This window comes from Macaca thibetana, chromosome 10, assembly GCF_024542745.1.
Source record: "Macaca thibetana thibetana isolate TM-01 chromosome 10, ASM2454274v1, whole genome shotgun sequence".
Taxonomy (NCBI): domain Eukaryota; kingdom Metazoa; phylum Chordata; class Mammalia; order Primates; family Cercopithecidae; genus Macaca; species Macaca thibetana.
In genome coordinates, this window is record NC_065587.1 from 41,421,837 (window position 1) to 41,440,994 (window position 19,158).

General features: G+C 52.0%; 1 protein-coding gene across 1 annotated transcript in view; it reads left to right on the forward strand.

Annotated features, from left to right (window-relative positions):
• Positions 1 to 15,465, forward strand: part of APCDD1L (APC down-regulated 1 like) — a 52,345-nt gene extending 36,880 nt beyond the window's left edge. The window contains exons 2-4 of the mRNA XM_050745596.1: positions 3,819 to 3,957; positions 6,941 to 7,493; positions 13,024 to 15,465. Coding sequence (XP_050601553.1) covers positions 3,819 to 3,957; positions 6,941 to 7,493; positions 13,024 to 13,788 — 1,457 coding nt within the window. The 3' untranslated portion in view covers positions 13,789 to 15,465. The remainder of the gene's footprint in view (positions 1 to 3,818; positions 3,958 to 6,940; positions 7,494 to 13,023) is intronic.
• Positions 15,466 to 19,158: the final 3,693 nt, after the last annotated feature.

Here is a 19,158-nt window from a genome sequence, read left to right on the forward strand (position 1 = left end):
GGATTACAGGCATGCGCCACCATGCCCAGCTAATTTTTGTACTTTTAGTGGAAACAGGGTTTTACCATGTTGGCCAGGCTGGTCACAAACTCCTGACCTCAGGTGATCCGCCCACCTCGGCCTCCCAAAGTGCTGGGATTACAGGTGTGAGCCACCGTGCCCGGCCGACATGGTACCTTTGATGTTAGGTGTATTTTACTGGGTGTATTGTTGTGTTTTATTTGGTTAAGAAGCATCTGTCTGCAGAGGAGTGACGATGGCCAAGTCCCTCCACTCCTCCGAACTGCAGTTTCCTCATCAGCAAAATGGGTTCATTGACTGAACCCGTGTCACAGGTGGTTATGCCAATAACACCTGTCAATCCTTTGGGCTCTGCCAGGGTACTGACGCATTGCCGCTGGGAGGACTCAAGGTCATAATGCAGATGAAGCACCTGACCTTGGGCCTCCCACTCAGGAGACGCTGGGCACCACTTGATGATCTCAAGACAATCTTAGCCGAGTGCCCACACTTATGTGTGTACTCAGTGAGCGTCCTTTCCCCGGAAGGCCCCAGGCAGGTCCATACGGTATTTGTTCATGAGGCCTGTTTCTGGTGCTCTGATTCAGGATGACACATCGGCCTCAAGCAGGTCATATTTTAAGCTCCGGTAGCCTGGTCTGAGCAATTGGGAACTCTAGATTTAATTCTTCAGGTAATTTGAACGATGCTATCTAATTTCAAATGTCCTGCTCTTATGAATGCAAAAGCAGCATAATTTTTAATTAGTGGGTAAACAGTAAATAATGAATGACAGTAAGTGGACACCACTGTTAATTAAAAATCCATGGTTGATAAAAATCAATTTGGTCCATGCATTTAACTCCGTCTATCACTTCCCTGCAAAAAGTTGTGTAACTCAACCCACCGCACCATCTACTTTCAGCTGTTATTTCTTTAGTTAAGACTTTTTTGGAGGAAGAGAAAGAGGAAGTGGAGGGAAAGCAAAGAAAATCCAACATTCTACCCCAAGAGCTGTGTTGGAGAAAATGTCATGCAATCATTTATAATTGGTCAATTTTGCTTTTGCAACCTTGAAGTTGAGACTTCATGCATGACCCAGAGGTGACATGATGCTCCTCAAGAGGTGCCCGGCATTGCTTCGCATTTGTGTGTACATGTTCCGAATGCAGCCACACTTCGCTGTATCTCAGAGTCTCCCAACATAATTAAATCCCAATTCCTCACAGAAAAACAAGATAAATAAAATGCACTCGGCAGAAACACAGAATCTGAGGATTCATGACAAAACACCACTTCAAGGGCCATCTAGTCTCAGTGACTTCAGGGAGGGTGCAGGGGGGGAAAAAAAGTCTTGTTTTCTTTTGAACAGAAAAACACTTCCTCAAGAGCCCAAGTTTTGTGGAAACAATGACAAGATAATTTGCAGGACCCCTTCACTATTTCACTCTGAAACATAAGCTGGATTTTCCTACCAGGCAAATATTGCTGACCCCTTTTGATCCTTTTCCTCGCTCTGTTTTCATCCATTCCCCCAAATCAACACTTTTGGACAGGTTTCATTGACACTGGAGATGTTCAAATTAACCTGCAGAATTGAATCCAGGGAACCCAATGTCTTCTGACGACGCAGATTGCAGAAGCCCCCAAATGCATGAGATGTTGACGCTGACGTGCACCCATCAGCTCAGGACTTCTGGCGAGTTGTATAGGGACCTGGCCCAACTTTGGTGCCTACCCACCCACTACAACGTCCTGCAACAAATTTCTGCAAATTAGACGTGCTACGTTAAGACAAAACAACCACAGCCTCTCTCTTTCAAGATCCTGCTGGCATTTCATTCACTTGGTAGAGCGGCCCTGAGTGCTGATGAGTCAGTGTGGTGACACCTTGGCCCTGGCTGGGTGGCTATTCGTTTTCATTTCTCCTATTTGGCTAATTAAAGCCAATAATCAGTTGCAGGATGAACCAAGATTACAACAGGGACCTCGGGCTACACCAGCATTTGTACTCATGCCTTCGTTTATTCAGTCGGCCAATGATTGTTGACTGCCCTGAGTTTTACCCCGCCTCCAAGTCAGCCCCTTCTGTGTTCTCTGGGGATGTAAGACAAGCACCGGTGAGGCCGTCACAACCTGAAGTCCAACAACCTGGGCTCACATCCTGGCTTTGCCGCATCCGGGTGGCACGTGTCCCGTGGAAGCTAAGCCCATCTCTGAGCTGAGCCTGTTTCTCTGCCCATGAGAGGAAGATAACACTAACACCGACTGCAGGGTTATTGCAAAAATCAGATGGGAATAATGTATAGAAGTGCAAGGGGTCCGCACCCAGTTAACAGGTGCTGTCATCCCCCTCGTCATCATCAGCGTCACTCCTGCCTTCTCAGCTGATCACTGGGGACCCCAAAAGTCTCCAGATGCAACCCTCAACCTCAAGGGAACTGAGGAATCCACTCTGCCTCATTTTCCTAAAATACCCCTAGGGCACAGAGAGTTTGGGGTCAAGCAGCTCAGAGGGGGCAGTGGGGAGCCCTCAGCTCTTCTCAACCCCTGTTGGGAAGGTCTGCCTGCGAGGCCAGGAAAGGGACAGAACATGCCATCTGCTCACTTCTCAACTCAGCCCCCAACCCCTCCCAAGGCCTCCTGAAGTTCCTGCCAGGCCCCCACATCCCCTGGCCTGGAGCCCTAAGACTCAGCCCCACGCTGGGTGGGAAGAGCCATGCTTGGAAGCTTCGCTGCAGGAACTGGGCCTCCAGGGCCAGGCCGGCGCCCCTGAGCACAGCCCGGGGCTGCAGTATTTGGACGCTGCTCACTGCTGAGCTTCCCACAGCATCCCGTCATCTGGGCCATCTCAAGCCCGTCAGCCCCGAGTGGAGATGACAGTTTCTGGGAGAGCTGCTGCTCTTTAGCAGCTGAAGGTCTTGGCACTCTCACCTCTGAGCAGCCCAAGAAGAGATCGTGAACAGCCCCACGCCCGGGCTTGACTTGTCTCCAGGCCCAGCCAAGCTCATCCAGGGGTCACTCCAGAGGATCTGGAGCTTGTGCTGCAGTGCCTGCTTCCCGTGTCCATCTTCCAGTCACCTTCTGCCCTGAGCCCAATTCCTCCCCTGGTGTCCAGGCTTAGGGAGCCCTGAAGGAGGGCAGGGACTGCACTGTTTGTCCTCAGACCTTGGCCCAGGCCTCTGCAGCGGCCATGCATTCTTTCACTTGCCACATGTTCACTGAGCACCAAGTAGACAGCAGGCACCCAGCACCAGGTGAGACCTGAAGCCAGTGGCCTCAAGGGACCTGCTCTGTGCCGGGAGAGGCCAAGCAGCCCCCAGGGCTCCTTGGTGGAGGGGAGTGGTCTGCTCTGGGGATGGGCTAGGGCCCCACTGTCCCCAGCACCTTGAGTCCTGAGTCCCGAGTGCCCTTTGTCCAGGAGCGTGGGTCCTTCCACCACCTGTGGGCAGCACCTGGTCACAGCTGGCAAGCCCGTGGAAGTTCTGGGCTTCTAGGAGTCTGCTCCATGCAGTAGAATTCTCAGAGGCCTCCCAGCCCCAGAATCTGGGACGGTCTCTATCCAGGAGGCTTGGATTCCAGGGTGATCACATCTGGGAACCCAGGAGGAGATGCGTTGGGGAGGCTGATTCTAGGATCCTCAATATGGGGAGCGCATCACTCTCTCCAGAACTGGGGCACCCTGGGGACAGGGCTGCGATGGAGGGTGCGGGACAGCCCTGCCTGGCTGTCTGTGGCCACAGTGGGGTTGGGAGGGCAGATGGGGTGGGTGTTCTTGGGGCATGCTGGGGTCTTACCCAGGTCTGTCTGCTTTGCAGCCCACACCGCACTGGCGGCTGGGGAGGCTGGGGGTAGCCGCCTGCGCTGGGAACCCCGCTGCCAGCTGCCCTTGCCAGATAGAGTGCCCAGCACTGCAATCCTGCCCCCACGCCTCAATGGACCTTGGATCTCCACGGGGTAAGACCTCAGGTCATCCTGACCATGGGCCCATGGGCTCGGAGACTTCTACCTCTCTGAGACTCGGTGTCCAATCTTTGAAAGAGGCATAATTCACATAGTTATCCAAGAGGCCTGCTATCTGCCAAGCTGCTGGCGATGCTTGCCTCCCCTCCCAGACTGCAATGGGAGGCAGGGACTGTGTTGGGCATCACGTCCATGGACAAAATCCATTCAACACCTTGAGCACCTATTATACAAACCTATTACGAACTGAGTGCCCGGGGTCAGCAGTGGGACGTGCCCTTAACATTTGAACACATGAATGAATAGTATAAACTTGAGATTGCACTAAGCTCTTCAATGCAGGAAATAAAACCAAGGATGTGATAGCAAGTGACCTGGAGGGTTCTTTAGAGAGTGATCAGGGGAGGCTTCTTGGAGGTGGTGACATCAGCTGAGAGCTAAAAGGAGAGGAATCAGCCATCTAGAGGGCCAGGGAAGAGCCAGGCAGAGGGGGCAGCTGGTGAAAGGCCCTGGGGTAGGAAGTGGCAGGCCAGGGAGAGCCTGGGTGCACCCATCTAATTCTGTCTAACCTGACAGGCTCACTCGACATTTCAGAGGCTCAGTTGCTGCTTTGCGGCCAATGGACTTTGCATTCTGTCCTCATCCGTGGTGCACAAACCCTACAGCAGCCAGCTGAGTCCCCACTCCTGGGGCAGGGATTGGGGAAAAGCGTGGCCCCCTCCACACCTGGCACATTCCTCCTTCCCCCAACATCCCCTCCAGGCCAGTCCCATTCTGGGGTCAAGGACTGGCCTCTTGGTGTCCTTCCTGTACCTCCTGAGGTCAGGCAGAAACTCCCAACTGCCAAACATCTGCTAGCGCTTTGGGTGGAGGAAGGGATGCGAGTTCTTCAAGGCCGCTTCGAACACATTTGCAGGCTCAGCCAGGCTGCAAGCAGTCCCCACGCCCACGGCACAGTCCAGGGGGGATCCAGGCATCCACTCGCCAGGGTCACCCAGACAGAACTGGGGTGCAGGAAGAGGGGACACTGGTTGCAGGCCACTCCTGCCCCAAGACAGTAACATTTTGGAGCAGTTCTTCTAAGAAATTTCTTCTAGAACTTTCTTCCTTGAAAGTTCCCTGCCATGCTCTCCAGACGGACCTTGCTGCTTCCTGGGAGAAGAGTGGGAAAGGGCCCAGAGCCTGGGAACCATCGAGCGGTCCAGTGTGACCTACTGTGTCCTCTCAGGCAAATCTCCCCTCTCTAGGCCTTGTCTGAGACCCTCAGGGGTATGGTCACCCCTCCTATTTTTAAGTACCTATACTAGTATTTACTTATCATTTTCTGTAAACCAACTTGCTTTTATTTACTAAAATATATTCATTTATTTTTACAGCTTTATTGAGGTATAACTGGCATACATTGACAGTGTAATGTGATTATTTTTAAAGAAAATGTAATATTATCCTGGATATGGGGACCAGAGCCACTTGTCATAAATTAAAGGCAACTGTAAAATTAAATTCAACGAAAACAAAACAACATAAATCCTCTCTAGATCCGTTGCCGACCCGAGGCTCTGAGTTGCTCTCTCTGGGAGAACAGGGAGGTTGGCACTAAAGACACATTAGCTCTGAACAGAGAATTTCCCCTCAACATTATCAAAAAGATGGAAGAAAAGAAAAGGGAATTATTTCGTTGCTGGGTGATAACATGTTTCCTCTGCTCCAACAGCCCTGCTACAAAAAATATCAAGAAAATAGGCTTGGATCACGCCTGTAATCCCAGCACTTTGGGAGGCCGAGACGGGCAGATTGATTGAGGTCAGGAGTTCAAAACCAGCCTGGCCAACATGATGAAACCTCGTCTCTACTAAAAATACAAAAATTAGCCAGGCATGGTGGTACGCGCCTGTAATTTCAGCTACTCAGGAGACTGAGGCAGGAGAATTGCTTGAACCCAGGAGGCAGAAGTTGCAGTGAGCCAAGATTGCAACCCAGCCAAGTGCCTGGGTGACAAAGTGAGATTCTGTCTCAAAAAAAAAAAAGAAAGAAAATAGCAGTACAAGAGGGTACCTGGTTAGAGTAAAATCGTGAGGAGGGTGCCTGCTCTTTTTCCCCCCTGACTTCATCCACTGTCCACCCCACCTGCACCCTCAGTGGGAAGTCCCAAAGGCCTCCTCTGCCCCATCCCGGAGCTGACCATGGGTCTAGGAGTCATTCCTCTTTCTTCTCCCTCCAACCCCTTCCCCTGGATCTGTTTGCATCACCAGCAAATGGAGTCTGGGGCCAAGTTCAGCCCACTTTCCAATTTTGTAAATAAAGTTTTATTGGCATACAACCATGCCCATCCATGTACATGTCATCTATAGCTGCATTAGCTCTACAATGGCAACTTTGAGTAGTTGTGGCAGAAGCCACCCAGCCCACAAAAATAAAAATATTTATTACCCAGCCCTTTACAGAAAAAGTTTGCCGACTCCTGGTTTATACCTACAAGCCCTGTCACAGGCAAGGATGAGACCTGGTCAGGGCAGTGAGCCTAGAGAAGGGGGAGACAGGACGGGCCACCGTCATACCTGATCACTACTCTCCCCTCCCTCCATTCACTCAGCAAGGACGGCGGAGGGCGCGGGGCCGGCTCTGGGCCAGGTGCCCAAAGTCCAGTGGGGGAGGAAGCAGGCAGGGCATCCCGGAGCTCCCAGGCCTGTGGGTCCCCAGATGGTTGCAAAAGGGCCTCCAGTAGGGCAATTCGGATTGAAGGAAAGGAGAATGAACTAGAAGGCTTGTGTTGAGGCCATGAGGCATCCAATGCAAAGCCACAGTCCCAAGGGTGGCTGACTGAGAGCAGTGAGGGGAACTGAAGTTGGAGGGGCCCAGGCCTGAGCTGAGGCCTAAGAGAGGGATTGGGGGGAGAACGGAGCCCAGCCCAGAGGAGAGAGGGGCTCGCGGCGTGGTGTTCCCTCCGTACCCAACCCATCTCCTTCCACCCCTGCAGCTGCGAGGTGCGCCCAGGACCGGAGTTCCTGACCCGCGCCTACACCTTCTACCCCAGCCGGCTCTTTCGAGCCCACCAGTTCTACTACGAGGACCCCTTCTGCGGAGAGCCTGCCCACTCGCTGCTCGTCAAGGGCAAAGTCCGCCTGCGCCGGGCCTCCTGGGTCACCCGGGGAGCCACCGAGGCCGACTACTACCTGCGCAAGGTAGGCATCGTCTTCCACAGCCGCCGGGCCCTGCTCGATGTCTCCGGGCGCCTCAACCAGACCCGCGCCGGCCGGGACTGCGCGCGGTGGCTGCCCCCGGCCAGGGCCTGGATGCCCGGGGCGCTGTACGAGCTGCGGAGCGCCCGGGCCCAGGGGGACTGCCTGGAGGCGCTGGGCCTCAGCATGCACGAGCTCAGCCTGGTCCGCGTGCAGCGCCGACTGCAGCCGCAGCCCCGGGCGGCGCCCCGGTTGGTGGAGGAGCTGTACCTGGGGGACATCCACACCGACCCGGCCGAGAGGCGGCACTACCGGCCCACCGGCTACCAGCGCCCGCTGCAGAGCGCACTGGTGAGTGGGGAGGGGGGGTCTCGGGGGGCGAGCTCGGAGCCCAGCCCCGCAGCTTTGCAAGATCTGGGCCGGCCCAGGGCTCTGGCTGTCCGGCTGTCATCACTGCCCCTCCCCACTCTGGTCCACGTGCCTCAGGACATTTGCGCACCCTGTTCACGCTGCTGGAGACATCTTTTTTCAGCCTTTACAAGGCTGGCGGGCCTCGGGTCGGCCTTCCCACGCTGGTCCTCCCCAGCCCCTGTCCTCGTGGGCACTGCAGGATCTCGTTTCTGCCCCTGCTGGGCACAGAGGCTTGGGCGGGAGTCCCCCTCCCTTGGTTCTCGGCTGAAATATCGCTCCAGTTCCCATTCTACTGTTCCCTGTTTCCCGCGAGTGACCTTGCCAGCTCTCAGCCCGTTCTGAAGCTCCGTTGCTGACTTGTTTATTGCCTCTCCCTCTGGCGCTAGGTCCTTCACAAGGGTGGGGTCACAGCGGGCACCTAGCACGACGGGTCAGGCACACGATCAGGACCAATAAATGTGGATGGATGAATTAGGGAGAGGGCAGCTTTCCTCCAGGGTGCCGCTGGGGCTGCGCACACCAGCCCAGATGCCGGTCCCTTGAAATCTCAGTGCGGGCCTCACACCGACCTAGCCGCACAGCCACTGGGGCGCCACTCCCACCCACTCCCAAACCAGACGGCGAAGACACGTGGCCTGGGCTTCTTGTGAGAAGGCCGAAAGGGATCCGTCAGGTCTGGAGGGAGCCCGGGGTTTTGCATTTCCAGCAAGCCGTCCGGGCTGTGGGGAGGCTGCAGTCTAAAGGAAACCGCCCTGTCTTTGACATGCTCCCCCTTGACTCCAGCACTAATTTCATTTAAGCTGATTAACCTAGATTTTAGATGAAGCCATGGCCCGCATACCATCCTAATTTGGGGAAGATCTAGTAGCACCCCACACACACACTTTTTTTTTTTTTTTTTTTTCCAGGTGAGCAAACAGGCAGAAAGAAACATAACTTGATTGTATAATGGCTCCTGGCACATAGCTCAGAGCCTGGCTCCTACAAGGGTGTGGACCTAGGACCTTCCCAGTGTCAGAGAACCCTCTGGTGGCTGGTGAGGCCTAAGGACCCCTCTTCAGAAAATCTGTTTTTAAAAGCATAAGAGAAAATACATGGGATTTAAATGAAAACCGGTTCTATTAAAATAGTTACCCAAGTTTTAAAGTATTAATTTGTGATATAGAAAAACGATAAATGTGAAATCTTTATTTGCCCTCATTTCAAAGCAGGGATGACTGCAAACCATGTTTCCAGTACCTGCAACGCTGTTAGCGTCATACAAAGTCAGAGGTTCTGCTGACGCTACTGGGGCGCGTTGCCTCCATTTACAATGAGAAGAAATGTTAACTTTTATTAGTGAAAGGTTAGTGAAAATGAAGTTGAGGTTAGCATTCCAGGTGAAAAACCTCTGTACAAGGCACCCAATGAGTATTTCTTGAGTGCACAGATGAGCAGATGGAGGGAGGATGGATGAATGGGTGTGGATGGATGGATGGGTTCAGCATCCCCATGAAGTCCTCTTGGAGCTCTTAGGCCACCTTCACATCATTCAGCATGTATTTGTTGCCTACTGTGTACTAGACATTCAAGGAACTAAACCAGATGAGGCAACTTCTCACCCCTGGCAGCAGCCACTTGTCACTGCCCCAATGTGGGAGCACTGTGGATGAGACAGACCGGAAGCCTGCCTTCCTCCCCCTCCCCCTCCCCCTCCCCTTCTCCAAACTGAGGATCTCAGTAGCAGAGGAGGAACATGACACGAAGTTCTCATAATCAGAAAATCAGCCTCAGAGTTCTTTTTATGACCTCGAAATTATTCCCTTTTTGGCAACCAATGTTCTAGGCTGGTGTGGCGTTAATCCTACTTAGTTCAGAGAAGGCGCTAGTGGTGAGTTGATTACTGGCCGCCACCACCTCATTAGGAGGGGAAACTGCTCTGAATGCAGAGAGGACAGATCCCCGGGGGCTGCGGAGGCTGACAATTTCATGCGTCCCCAGGCAGGACTCTGGGGCCATGGCTGTCCCTGCCCTCCCTGCTGCCTGGCTAACCCGGGTGGCCAATCCAGCCTGAAATGTGATTGAGAAGCAAAACACATAGAAATGAATGCAGAGATGAACAGTGCCAGATGTACAGACATTAAATTAAAGGTCTGCTCACCAGTGGCTCCTCTCCTTGGGAAAAAAAAAAAAGAAAAAAGAAAGAGAAAAGACAGATAATTTCAAAGAAGGAACTGCTGCAGAGAAACCCCTAAGAAATGAATCAGTTGTTGCCTTACGCTCTCTGGGGCCCACGCCCTGCCCACGACCCAAACCAGATGGTAAACATGAACATTTTTAGAAGTTAATTTAAAACCAATTGGATCCCCAAATTCATTGCCTGGATATAGAATCCTAATCAATCAGCCAACACCGGACCAAAATTATCTGAGCCTGGTGTCACCTCTGGGGGTTAATTAGAAACTGTTATGTAGTGTTTGAGAAATAACTTTATGTAACAGGCTTAAATGAGTAAGAGTTTGGTTTCTGTACAAGTGTGAATTCTGCCTGCCGGGGGCCTTGTTTACTAACGCAGGAGACTTCAGACCTCTGCAGAAAGATGCCCGGAAGACTTCCCATGGAGCCGGGAACCTTGTCTCACCACCTTCAAAAGCACCAGAGAAGGAAATGCCTTTTCTCACCCCTCTTTCACCTTAAAAGTTTGCTGGTTCTCAATTTGCTTCTGCTCTGCAGAAAACTGCTTGCCCCAAATTACTAACCAGCATCCCCAAACGTCCTATCTGCAGAGAATACCTTTTGTTTGTTTGTCCTTTGTGGTGGGTAAGGAGAGCTCTGGGATGATTTTGCTGTAATGCATTACGTCCTCTCAATATACATTAGTGTGACATAGAGCCAACTCCCATCAGCCGGCATCCCCATCACCAACACTCCAGCTAACTATCAAGCTTGCTTGCTCCTGTCACAAACATTTTTGCAGCCATTTGCTAGCATTTCAGAGAACCATCAAGCTCTCTGGGCCAAAATCCCCATAACCAAAGCCAATATGGTCTCCAATGTTATATAAATCAAGGAAACTTAAGGTTCATTATAGAAATAAAAAATAACAGCTTATAAAATGACACCCCCCCCCAAAAAAAAAAACACTGTTATCAATCATCCAATATTTTCTTTCTAAGCCAGAACTTCTAAATGTTACTTGTCTGGCATGAAACTCACTCAGTACTGTATGGAACTCAGCAGTGCTATATGGAAATCTTGGGAGTTTTGCAAGAAAAAATATATTGGAGCTAATTTCCCAGCTGGGCCTTCAAAACGCCCCCTTCCTGTGCCTGTCCTGGCTGGACTGCAACTCTAAGTTTCCTTCTGGAATGGCAACAGCAGGAGATGTTTGCTTGTTCCCACATCAGCTTTGACAAGTTCCAAGGCCATTTACCTTCCAGAACGGTGCTCTGGCCTCAAGTCTGGGCAGCAGCTGCTTTTTTAGAAATAAAATAGGAGAAGGGGAAGGAGAGGGAGAAAGAAGGAAGAAGTCTGTATCGCATTCCTTTTTAGTGTCTGCTGAGCCTTTTCACTCCAAAACGCAGACTACTCCCACGCAATTTAGTTTAGCATCTGTTTCCTGTTAACGTGTTTTATGGTAAACGCAGCTCACGAGAGTTTGTAAGGCAGGGACAACTGTAAATACAGGCAAAGATGGAGGAAAATCAACTCATAGCCTGGGACAAGTGAGGGTGTGGCAGCACCTGAAGACCTAAGTGTGGTCGGTTTTCCCTATAACAAATAACATGAGTATGAACATCTTTGAGCCACAGCTCTTCACGAGATTTCAATTATCTCCTTCTCACAGACTTAAGCAATGGGCTTCCAAAGACATAATTTTTTATTTTTTATTTTTTTGTGAGATGGAGTCTTGCTCTGTCACTCAGGCTGGAGTGCAGTGGCACAATCTCAGCTCACTACAGCCTCTGCCTCCCAGATTCAAGCAATTCTACATCAGTCTCCCAAGTAGCTGGGATCACAGACGTGCACCACCACACCTGGCTAATTTTTGTATTTTTTGTAGAGACGGCATTTCACCATGCTGGCCAGGATGCTCTTGATCTCCTGATCTCATGATCCATTGATCTATCTGCCTTGGCTTCCCAAAGTGCTGGGATGACAGGCGTGAGCCACTGCACCCGGCCTATTTTTTTTTTTTTTTTTTTTTTTTTTTTTTTTAGATGTTGTCTTGCTCTGTCCCCCAGGCTGGAGTACAGTGGTGTGATCTTGGCTCACTGCAACTTCCACCTCCCGGGTTCAAGCTATTCTCCTGCCTCAGCCTCCCGAGTCGCTGGGATTACAGGCATGTGCTGCCACACCTGGCTAATTTTTGTATTTCTGGTAGAGATGGGTTTTCACCGTGTTGGCCAGGCTGGTCTTGAACTCCTGATCTCAAGTGATCTGCCCACCTCAGCCTCCCAAAGTGCTGGGATTATAGGTGTGAGCCACCACGCTCGGCTCAGACATGTTTTGATGGCTTTTGATCCTTGTTGCCATATTCACTTTCCATGGGGTAGGTAGAGCAAATGATGTGCACCTTCCACTGTGAGATTTCTAAAGACAAAAATCCTCTATTCTCTACCTGTAGGGAAGATGTAACCTGCTATGAGCACAGGAGAGTGGGAGCTCAGACAGCCGGGTGCAAGCCAGGCTGCATTTCAGCTGGTCTCTGCCACTTCCAGGCCGGACAACCTGGGCAGTCCAGCCGGTCCTCTGGGTCTCAGCTCCCTCAGCTATAACACGTACCAGTTGCCCGGGAAGTGCTTAGCATAGTTCCTGGCACTTCGGAAACACCTAGAAGAGTGAGCTAGAAAAAAGATCAACTTTCACGGTCAAATTCCAGGACCAAGCACACTGGGCTTGAGCAAGGACAACTTCTGTCAGGTCCCAAGACGAAGGCCACCTGTGCTTCCATTCATTTCTCATTTATTCATGCAACAAATGTGTGCTTGCTGCGAGCCAAGCCCTGTGCTGTGGGGATGGGGTAGCCGCAGAGGCAGTTCACGCTTTCTAGGGCGTTTTAGGACTGTAAGGCATAATGCCTTCCAGTTTGATGAGGGGCGAGGGATAGAGAGAAGAGAGTCTCAGGGGGTGGAATGAGGAAGATAAAAGAGGGTGGTGTGACAGCCCTGAGCCCCACCTTACATGGGGCATTCGGGAAAGCTCTCTCTGGTGCCCAGCAGAGACCTAGTAAGAAGGAGCTGGCGGGGAGTTCAGACAGCAGGAGACCCAAGGCCCGAGGATACAGGGGCTGACCTCCATCAAGGAGGCCCTCCTGACTGAAGCAAAAAGGCCGTCCTGACTGAAGGCAGGGAGTGAGAGAGAGAGGAGGGAGGGACAGGCCGCACCTCACTCTGCCTTTTCACCCCTACAGAGCTGGGGTTCCTTTCCAGGCTGCACCCCAACTTCTCCCTGTGGGACAACCACCGTTTTTCTGTTTGTCTTTCGCCAGCACCACGTGCGGCCGTGCCCAGCCTGTGGCCTCATTGCCCGCTCTGATGTGCACCACCCGCCCGTGCTGCCGCCCCCTCTGGCCCTGCCCCTGCGCCTGGGCGGCTGGTGGGTCAGCTCGGGATGTGAGGTGCGCCCAGCGGTCCTGTTCCTCACCCGGCTCTTCACTTTCCACGGGCACAGCCGCTCCTGGGAAGGGTATTACCATCACTTCTCAGACCCAGCCTGCCAGCAGCCCACCTTCACCGTGTATGCCGCCGGCCGATACACCAGGGGCACGCCGTCCACCAGGGTCCGCGGCGGCACCGAGCTGGTGTTCGAGGTTACACGGGCCCATGTAACCCCCATGGACCAGGTCACCACGGCCATGCTTAACTTCTCTGAGCCACGCAGCTGTGGGGGTGCGGGGGCCTGGTCCGTGGGCACTGAGCGGGATGTCACAGCCACCAATGGCTGCCTGCCGCTGGGCATCCGGCTCCCACACGTGGAGTACGAGCTTTTCAAGATGGAGCAAGACCCCCTCGGGCAAAGCTTGCTCTTCATCGGACAAAGGCCCACTGATGGGTCAAGTCCCGATACCCCAGAGAAACGCCCCACCTCCTACCAAGCACCCCTGGTGCTCTGTCGGGGAGAAGCCCCCGACTTCTCCAGGCCCCCGCAGCACCGACCATTGCTGCAGAAGCACCCCAGCACAGGGGGTCTTCGCGTAGCCCCCCTCCCACTTCTGCCCCTAGTTCTAGGGCTGGCTTTCCTCTACTGGCTATGACATTGGACTTGACATCAGGATGGTGGCTCTGGACACCCATTCAACTCTTCAGACTCCCTCCTGGAAACTGTAGGGAAGGAACCATTCTCCTCTGCTCTGTCATGGATGGATGCACAGCCCCACTGCTTCCAAACTCTGCCTGCATTCCATGTGGCTCAGGGCATGAGCTTAACACCTGCAAAGCCTATACCACATCCCACAGCCCACGTCCCAGTCACGCACTTGGACGCGGCAGTGATGTTCATTGCTATGTGAGTTTCTAAAGATCACTCCCAATTTTTCTACTTTCCTTATCCTTGGCAGCCCGCCAACAGGTGCAGTCAGGTGGCCACATGGAACCCCCCCATCCCATGCTGCTCCCGGTTCTTCCCATCCTGACCCTTGGGATTCCAAGATGGGAGCAAGAGGAGACCCTGAGGTTCTGCCTAGGGACAAGGCCTACTGCTCTGCCATGTCTGTAGGTTGTTGTTTAAAGATTATTAATTCGAATTTAGCAATACGATCTCTAAGTGGTGCCATGAATTAAAGATGCCACTTCGGGCTTTCAGTGCTTCTCAGCTTTCTGGCGAAGGGCTTGTGTCTTCAGAGGCAGCTCAGCTTTCCTGAATCCTGACTGCTGGCATTCGTCTGCATCTGCCTGTGCTTCTGTGAGTCAGACCTCAAGCTGCCAATACTGCGTGTGGATAAATCCAGTTTTCCCGGGCCAGCATACAAATGAAGAGGACTCCATCTGAGCTGAGAAGTGTGGCCTCCCCAGAGCAGGCTGCAGCCTCCAAGCCTCCCTAGCCCAAGCGAATGCCAGTGTGCACCAGGCTGGCTGCTGGGGGCAGGTCTTTGGAGGGGAGCAGCGTTTCCAGCCTTCTGAAAGTAGTTAATAGTAATGACCGCCATAACACTAACATGCTCTGCAATTCGCCCTGCCCAGCCATGCTCGGTTGCCAAGATTTCCTGTGCTTGCCTGACAAACGAAATCTCCGAATGTGTATCTTTGGGTCCACCCTAGGGAGAAGTCGGGGTCGCCAGGCTACATGGCGACATCTGGACAGCTCCACCTTGCCCAGCCTCCTTGCCATGATCCTAATATATTGGTGTCCTCTGCTCAGAGAGGACTGTCATCATGGTGGGAACAGGCTGTGCCTCTCCAGGGACTCTACCCGAATTCCCAGGGCCTCATCTGTACACTGAAATTAACTGGCCTCCTGGTGGGCCCGAGAGTTTTCAGGACTGGGGGCTGATGACTCACCCCCTCCTTCCTCCTCCTGATCTCTATCTCTAGCTCTTATCACAGATTTTGAACAATTGTCTGTGAGGTTAATGATGCTTTCAGAGGGAAGCCCTCGTCCTGCTTGAGATTGTGTGGGGTCCAATCAGCCTGCTGAAATTGCTCCCACTTATTACTCATTCTTCTTCTTTAAAAAAAAAAAAAAAAGCCCATCAAGTTAGCATTCTCTGTAGGTCTCAGACAGCTACCAGTGTTCCTGGCATATTTACCAAAGTACAAGAAATAATTACATTATTTACAGTTTCAGACTACATCGGGGTTGGGGGGTGGGGACGGCGGTGGGTGTCGATGATGTGTCCACGGCTGAGCAGGTCTTGTATCCGAGACTTGAAGCAATCATGCCACCATTTATCATCAAATTTAAACCTTTTAATAAAATTAAACAGCCTGAAAAATGCTCTTGCTGGTTATTAAAGTCAACCAAGGGAATTATGGTTCTAAAGAAAGGAAGCGGAATGTCCTCCAGAGAATGTGTGAAAGAGAATAAAACCAGTGGAGGTAAACCCCAGCTCTCTCAGTTCTGCTCTCATGTCACTGCCTGCCCTGCTGAAAACCCCCCAGGGGCTTCCACTACTCAGAATAAAAGCCTGACTTCTGGCTCACTGTTGCCTGCAAGGCTCAGCCACGCCTCCCCATGCCCTGGCCACACTGGCCTTCTTTCTGTTTCTTGGATCACAGGAGCTGTTGCTGCCTTGGGGCCTTTGCACAAGCCCTGACTTCTGCCTAGCGTCTCTTCCCCAGACCTTCAGAAGCTTAGCACTTTGTTTTCAATCAAGTCTCGGACCAGATGTCACCTCCTGAAGGTGTCACCATGCGCATCCCAAAGAGCAGCCCCACTTCTTCCCCGGTCCTTCTGTCAATCCATTGCATCACAGGTGCATGTTCTTTATCATGAAAACTCATCACTGTCAGAAATGACCTTATTTGCCTAGAATGTAAGCTCCAACGAAAACAACTCAGCTCTGACTCACTGCCTGCAATCTTTCCAGAAGGGTCCAGCGTGCCTGGTGCATGGTAGAAAGACCTTCAATGAATATGGCAGACTCAGCAAATGTTGGTCATCGCTGTGAAGCCTCACACTGAGACCTGTGAATGGGCCACCTCCATCTACCAGATTCAGTGACCCTCGGGAGGCCCAGCTGAGTCAGTGAGAGGGCTGTGAGTCTCTGCGTCTTGCACGCGAGGACACTGAGGCACAGAGAGGAGAAGTGGCTGGGCTCCAGAGCCTGAGATCCAGGACTCTGTCTCACAGCCCGCGGGCTTGGGGTGTCCTCCTGACTCTTGGAGGGAATGGGATTCCTTGATTTTATTTGGGGAAGGCAATTTAGTGTTGCTTCGTGGGACGTGGCGTGAGCCATCCCTAATGAAAAGGAGTGTGTTGAGCAGGACAGCAGCTTCCTGGATCCCCTCAGTTGGACTTAGTTGCTCTCTGCTAGCTGAGGCTTGTTAGTTTGGGGGCAGGTGATGCTGCTTGGAGCTACGAAGGCTGAAGAAGGGGCAACCATCCCTTTTCTCCCAGGCAGAGGGTCAGGGCTTCCAAGACTCTGGGCTGATAAAGGAAGGGGTCGTTTCAGAGGCTGAGGGGCTGAGACTCCCTGGCGACAGGGCCAGAGGCCCATGGACACCAAGCCTTCCTTCCAGCCCTTTGCTCCTGCCCCTTAAGTCTCTGCCCTTCACATAAAACGTGAGAGCGCTCTCATCCACAGAGGGGGAGGAAAGCCCAGAGTCCTATTTCCAAATAAAATTAATGTTCTCCATTGCATGTTCAGTCACGCTGAAAGGTGAGGGGTGGGTGGGAAGCCCATGCAGTTGATAATTTCATTGTGCAACTCCCAGGAGAGCAAATGAGCTTTTTTCCCTTAATAAAAAGTTGAAATTGTATACAGCTCTCAGAGGTCCATTAACTAACAGATGCTGGTTATCATAAGAAGCTCTTTGCCTTTCACTAAGCCCATGTTTTTAATCTCCCAGCGGTGCTACCGGGCTGAGCAGCAGCGTGTGGCTTGGTGACGCAGGCCCGCCAGCACGTGGCCCTGGTCTGTGCATCCTCTCCTGGGGCACAGGTGACTCAGGCATGAGGGGCTAGAGCTTTCTGACGCAGAATGGAGCACTGCATCAGGGCCTGGTCGGGGCTGATTCATACCCATTAGCATTGCAGACTGGAGCCAAGCAGGGAAGAGCTGTTCCCACTTCAAGAGGGGACTTGAACAGTAGCGTGCAGCCTCCAGTCTGCTCCTGATGGTTCTGAGAGACTGAAAGCCTGCTCCTTCTCACACACACAACCCCCCTTAAATGCATGTCAGCATGAACACAAATGACCTGTCGACATTCCCCAAAACCACCCTTCCAAGCTTCCAGGCAGACCCTCCTCCTGCCCACTTGGCACCTCCACCTTCCATTTCGGCCACAGTGGCCTCCTTGCTCTCCTGCAGTCCCATGGAACCTGGTGCCTCTCAAGGTCTTGGCTCCAGCTCTCCCTCGCCTGGAAGGCTCTGCCCACGTCACCCCTGACTACCCTAAAGATAGCGTCCACCACAGCACAGTCACTTCATCACAGCATTTGTCAGTAGCCAAAATCTGAAAAAATTCCTGGTTGTTGGTTTTCACCTATTGTTAGCCCCTCTCCTCTAGCATGAGCTCTGTGCCAGCAGGGTCCTTGTCTGTCTCGTTCTCCGTGGATCCCCAGTGTTAGAATGGTGCCGGGCACATAGTAGGAGGTAAATAAATACCAGTTAAAAGAATACATGTTCCAAGACCTGGTTGGAGACTCTGAATTCAAGCAGCAGGATGACACCCACACACTATACTGGCTTGGAATTTTGATGTTGCTGACTTTTTTTCTAATCAGGTGGGCAGAGCAGAACCAAGGCCTGTGAACTTGAGGACATCTGTTTTCTACTAGCCAGGATATTTCTAGAATAGCATTAAAGACCACTGCTATCCCCGAATAGGAGGCCACAGGGCCTGGTGAGAGGTGCCTTGAGACTCCATCTCAAGCTTCTCATCTCCCAAAGGCCAGGGAGACTGGGAGAGCCCCAGCCTCACCCAGGTACCCAAGACTTCCCTTTCTTAGTTTTGGAGCCTCTATCTCCCCCACCCCCCACCCTGCCAGCTTCAGTTTCTTTATCAATAAAATGAGCTGAAACCTGATAGTTCCTGAAGCCAACCAGCCCCAACACCAGTTACAGGAAGACCCAAAATAGTAAGTGATTCAAATGGAATCAATAACGTATTTTGAGAGAAATGGCAAAAAAAAAAAAAAAAGAAAAAGAAAAAAGAAAAAGAAAAGAAAAAAAGAAAAAGCTGGGCGCGGTGGCTCATGCCTGTAATCTCATAACTTTGGGAGGCTGAGGCGGGCAGATCACGAGGTCAGGAGATCGAGACTATCCCGGCTAACACGGTGAAACCCCGTCTCTACTAAAAATACAAAAAATTAGCCAGGCGTGGTGGCACGCGCCTGTAGTCCCAGTTATTCGGGAGGCTGAGGCAGGAGAAACACTTGAACCGGGAGGCGGAGCTTGCAGTGAGCCGAGATTACACCACTGCACTCCGGCCTGGGTGACAGCAAGACTCTGTCTCAAAACAAAACAAAACAAACTCTTAGTGAGGATAGGTCTTTGTCCTGTGATATAGTATGTATTTCCTAGGGGTTATTAATAACCTACTGCTCTCACTCCTGCATTTGACACTGTTTTTAATCCCTCAGGAGAAAAAAAATTACCAAAACTTAGGTGGTCACTCCTTCTGGTGAAATCAACTGCCTGTTTAGTAAAAAGACTCAGACATTTGCTGAGCACCCATCATGTGCCAGGTGCTATGCTGGGTGTCTTAGAAGGAAGGCCTTCCAGACTTCCAGCGAAGGTGGGGCAGGCAGACACCTACCTTTAGCTCCACTTCCTTCTGAAGTCCCAACAAATTATGGGGAAGAATTAAAGGGCACAAGATCACATGAATAAACAGAAAAGTAAGAAAGAACATAGCCAACAGGAGATGTCAGCACAATTCTGGGATCTGGCAAGCTGATGGGTAATTTATCACTGGCGGGAGATTACAGAAGGTGAAAAGCAGCTTGGTCGAGGGGCGCAGCT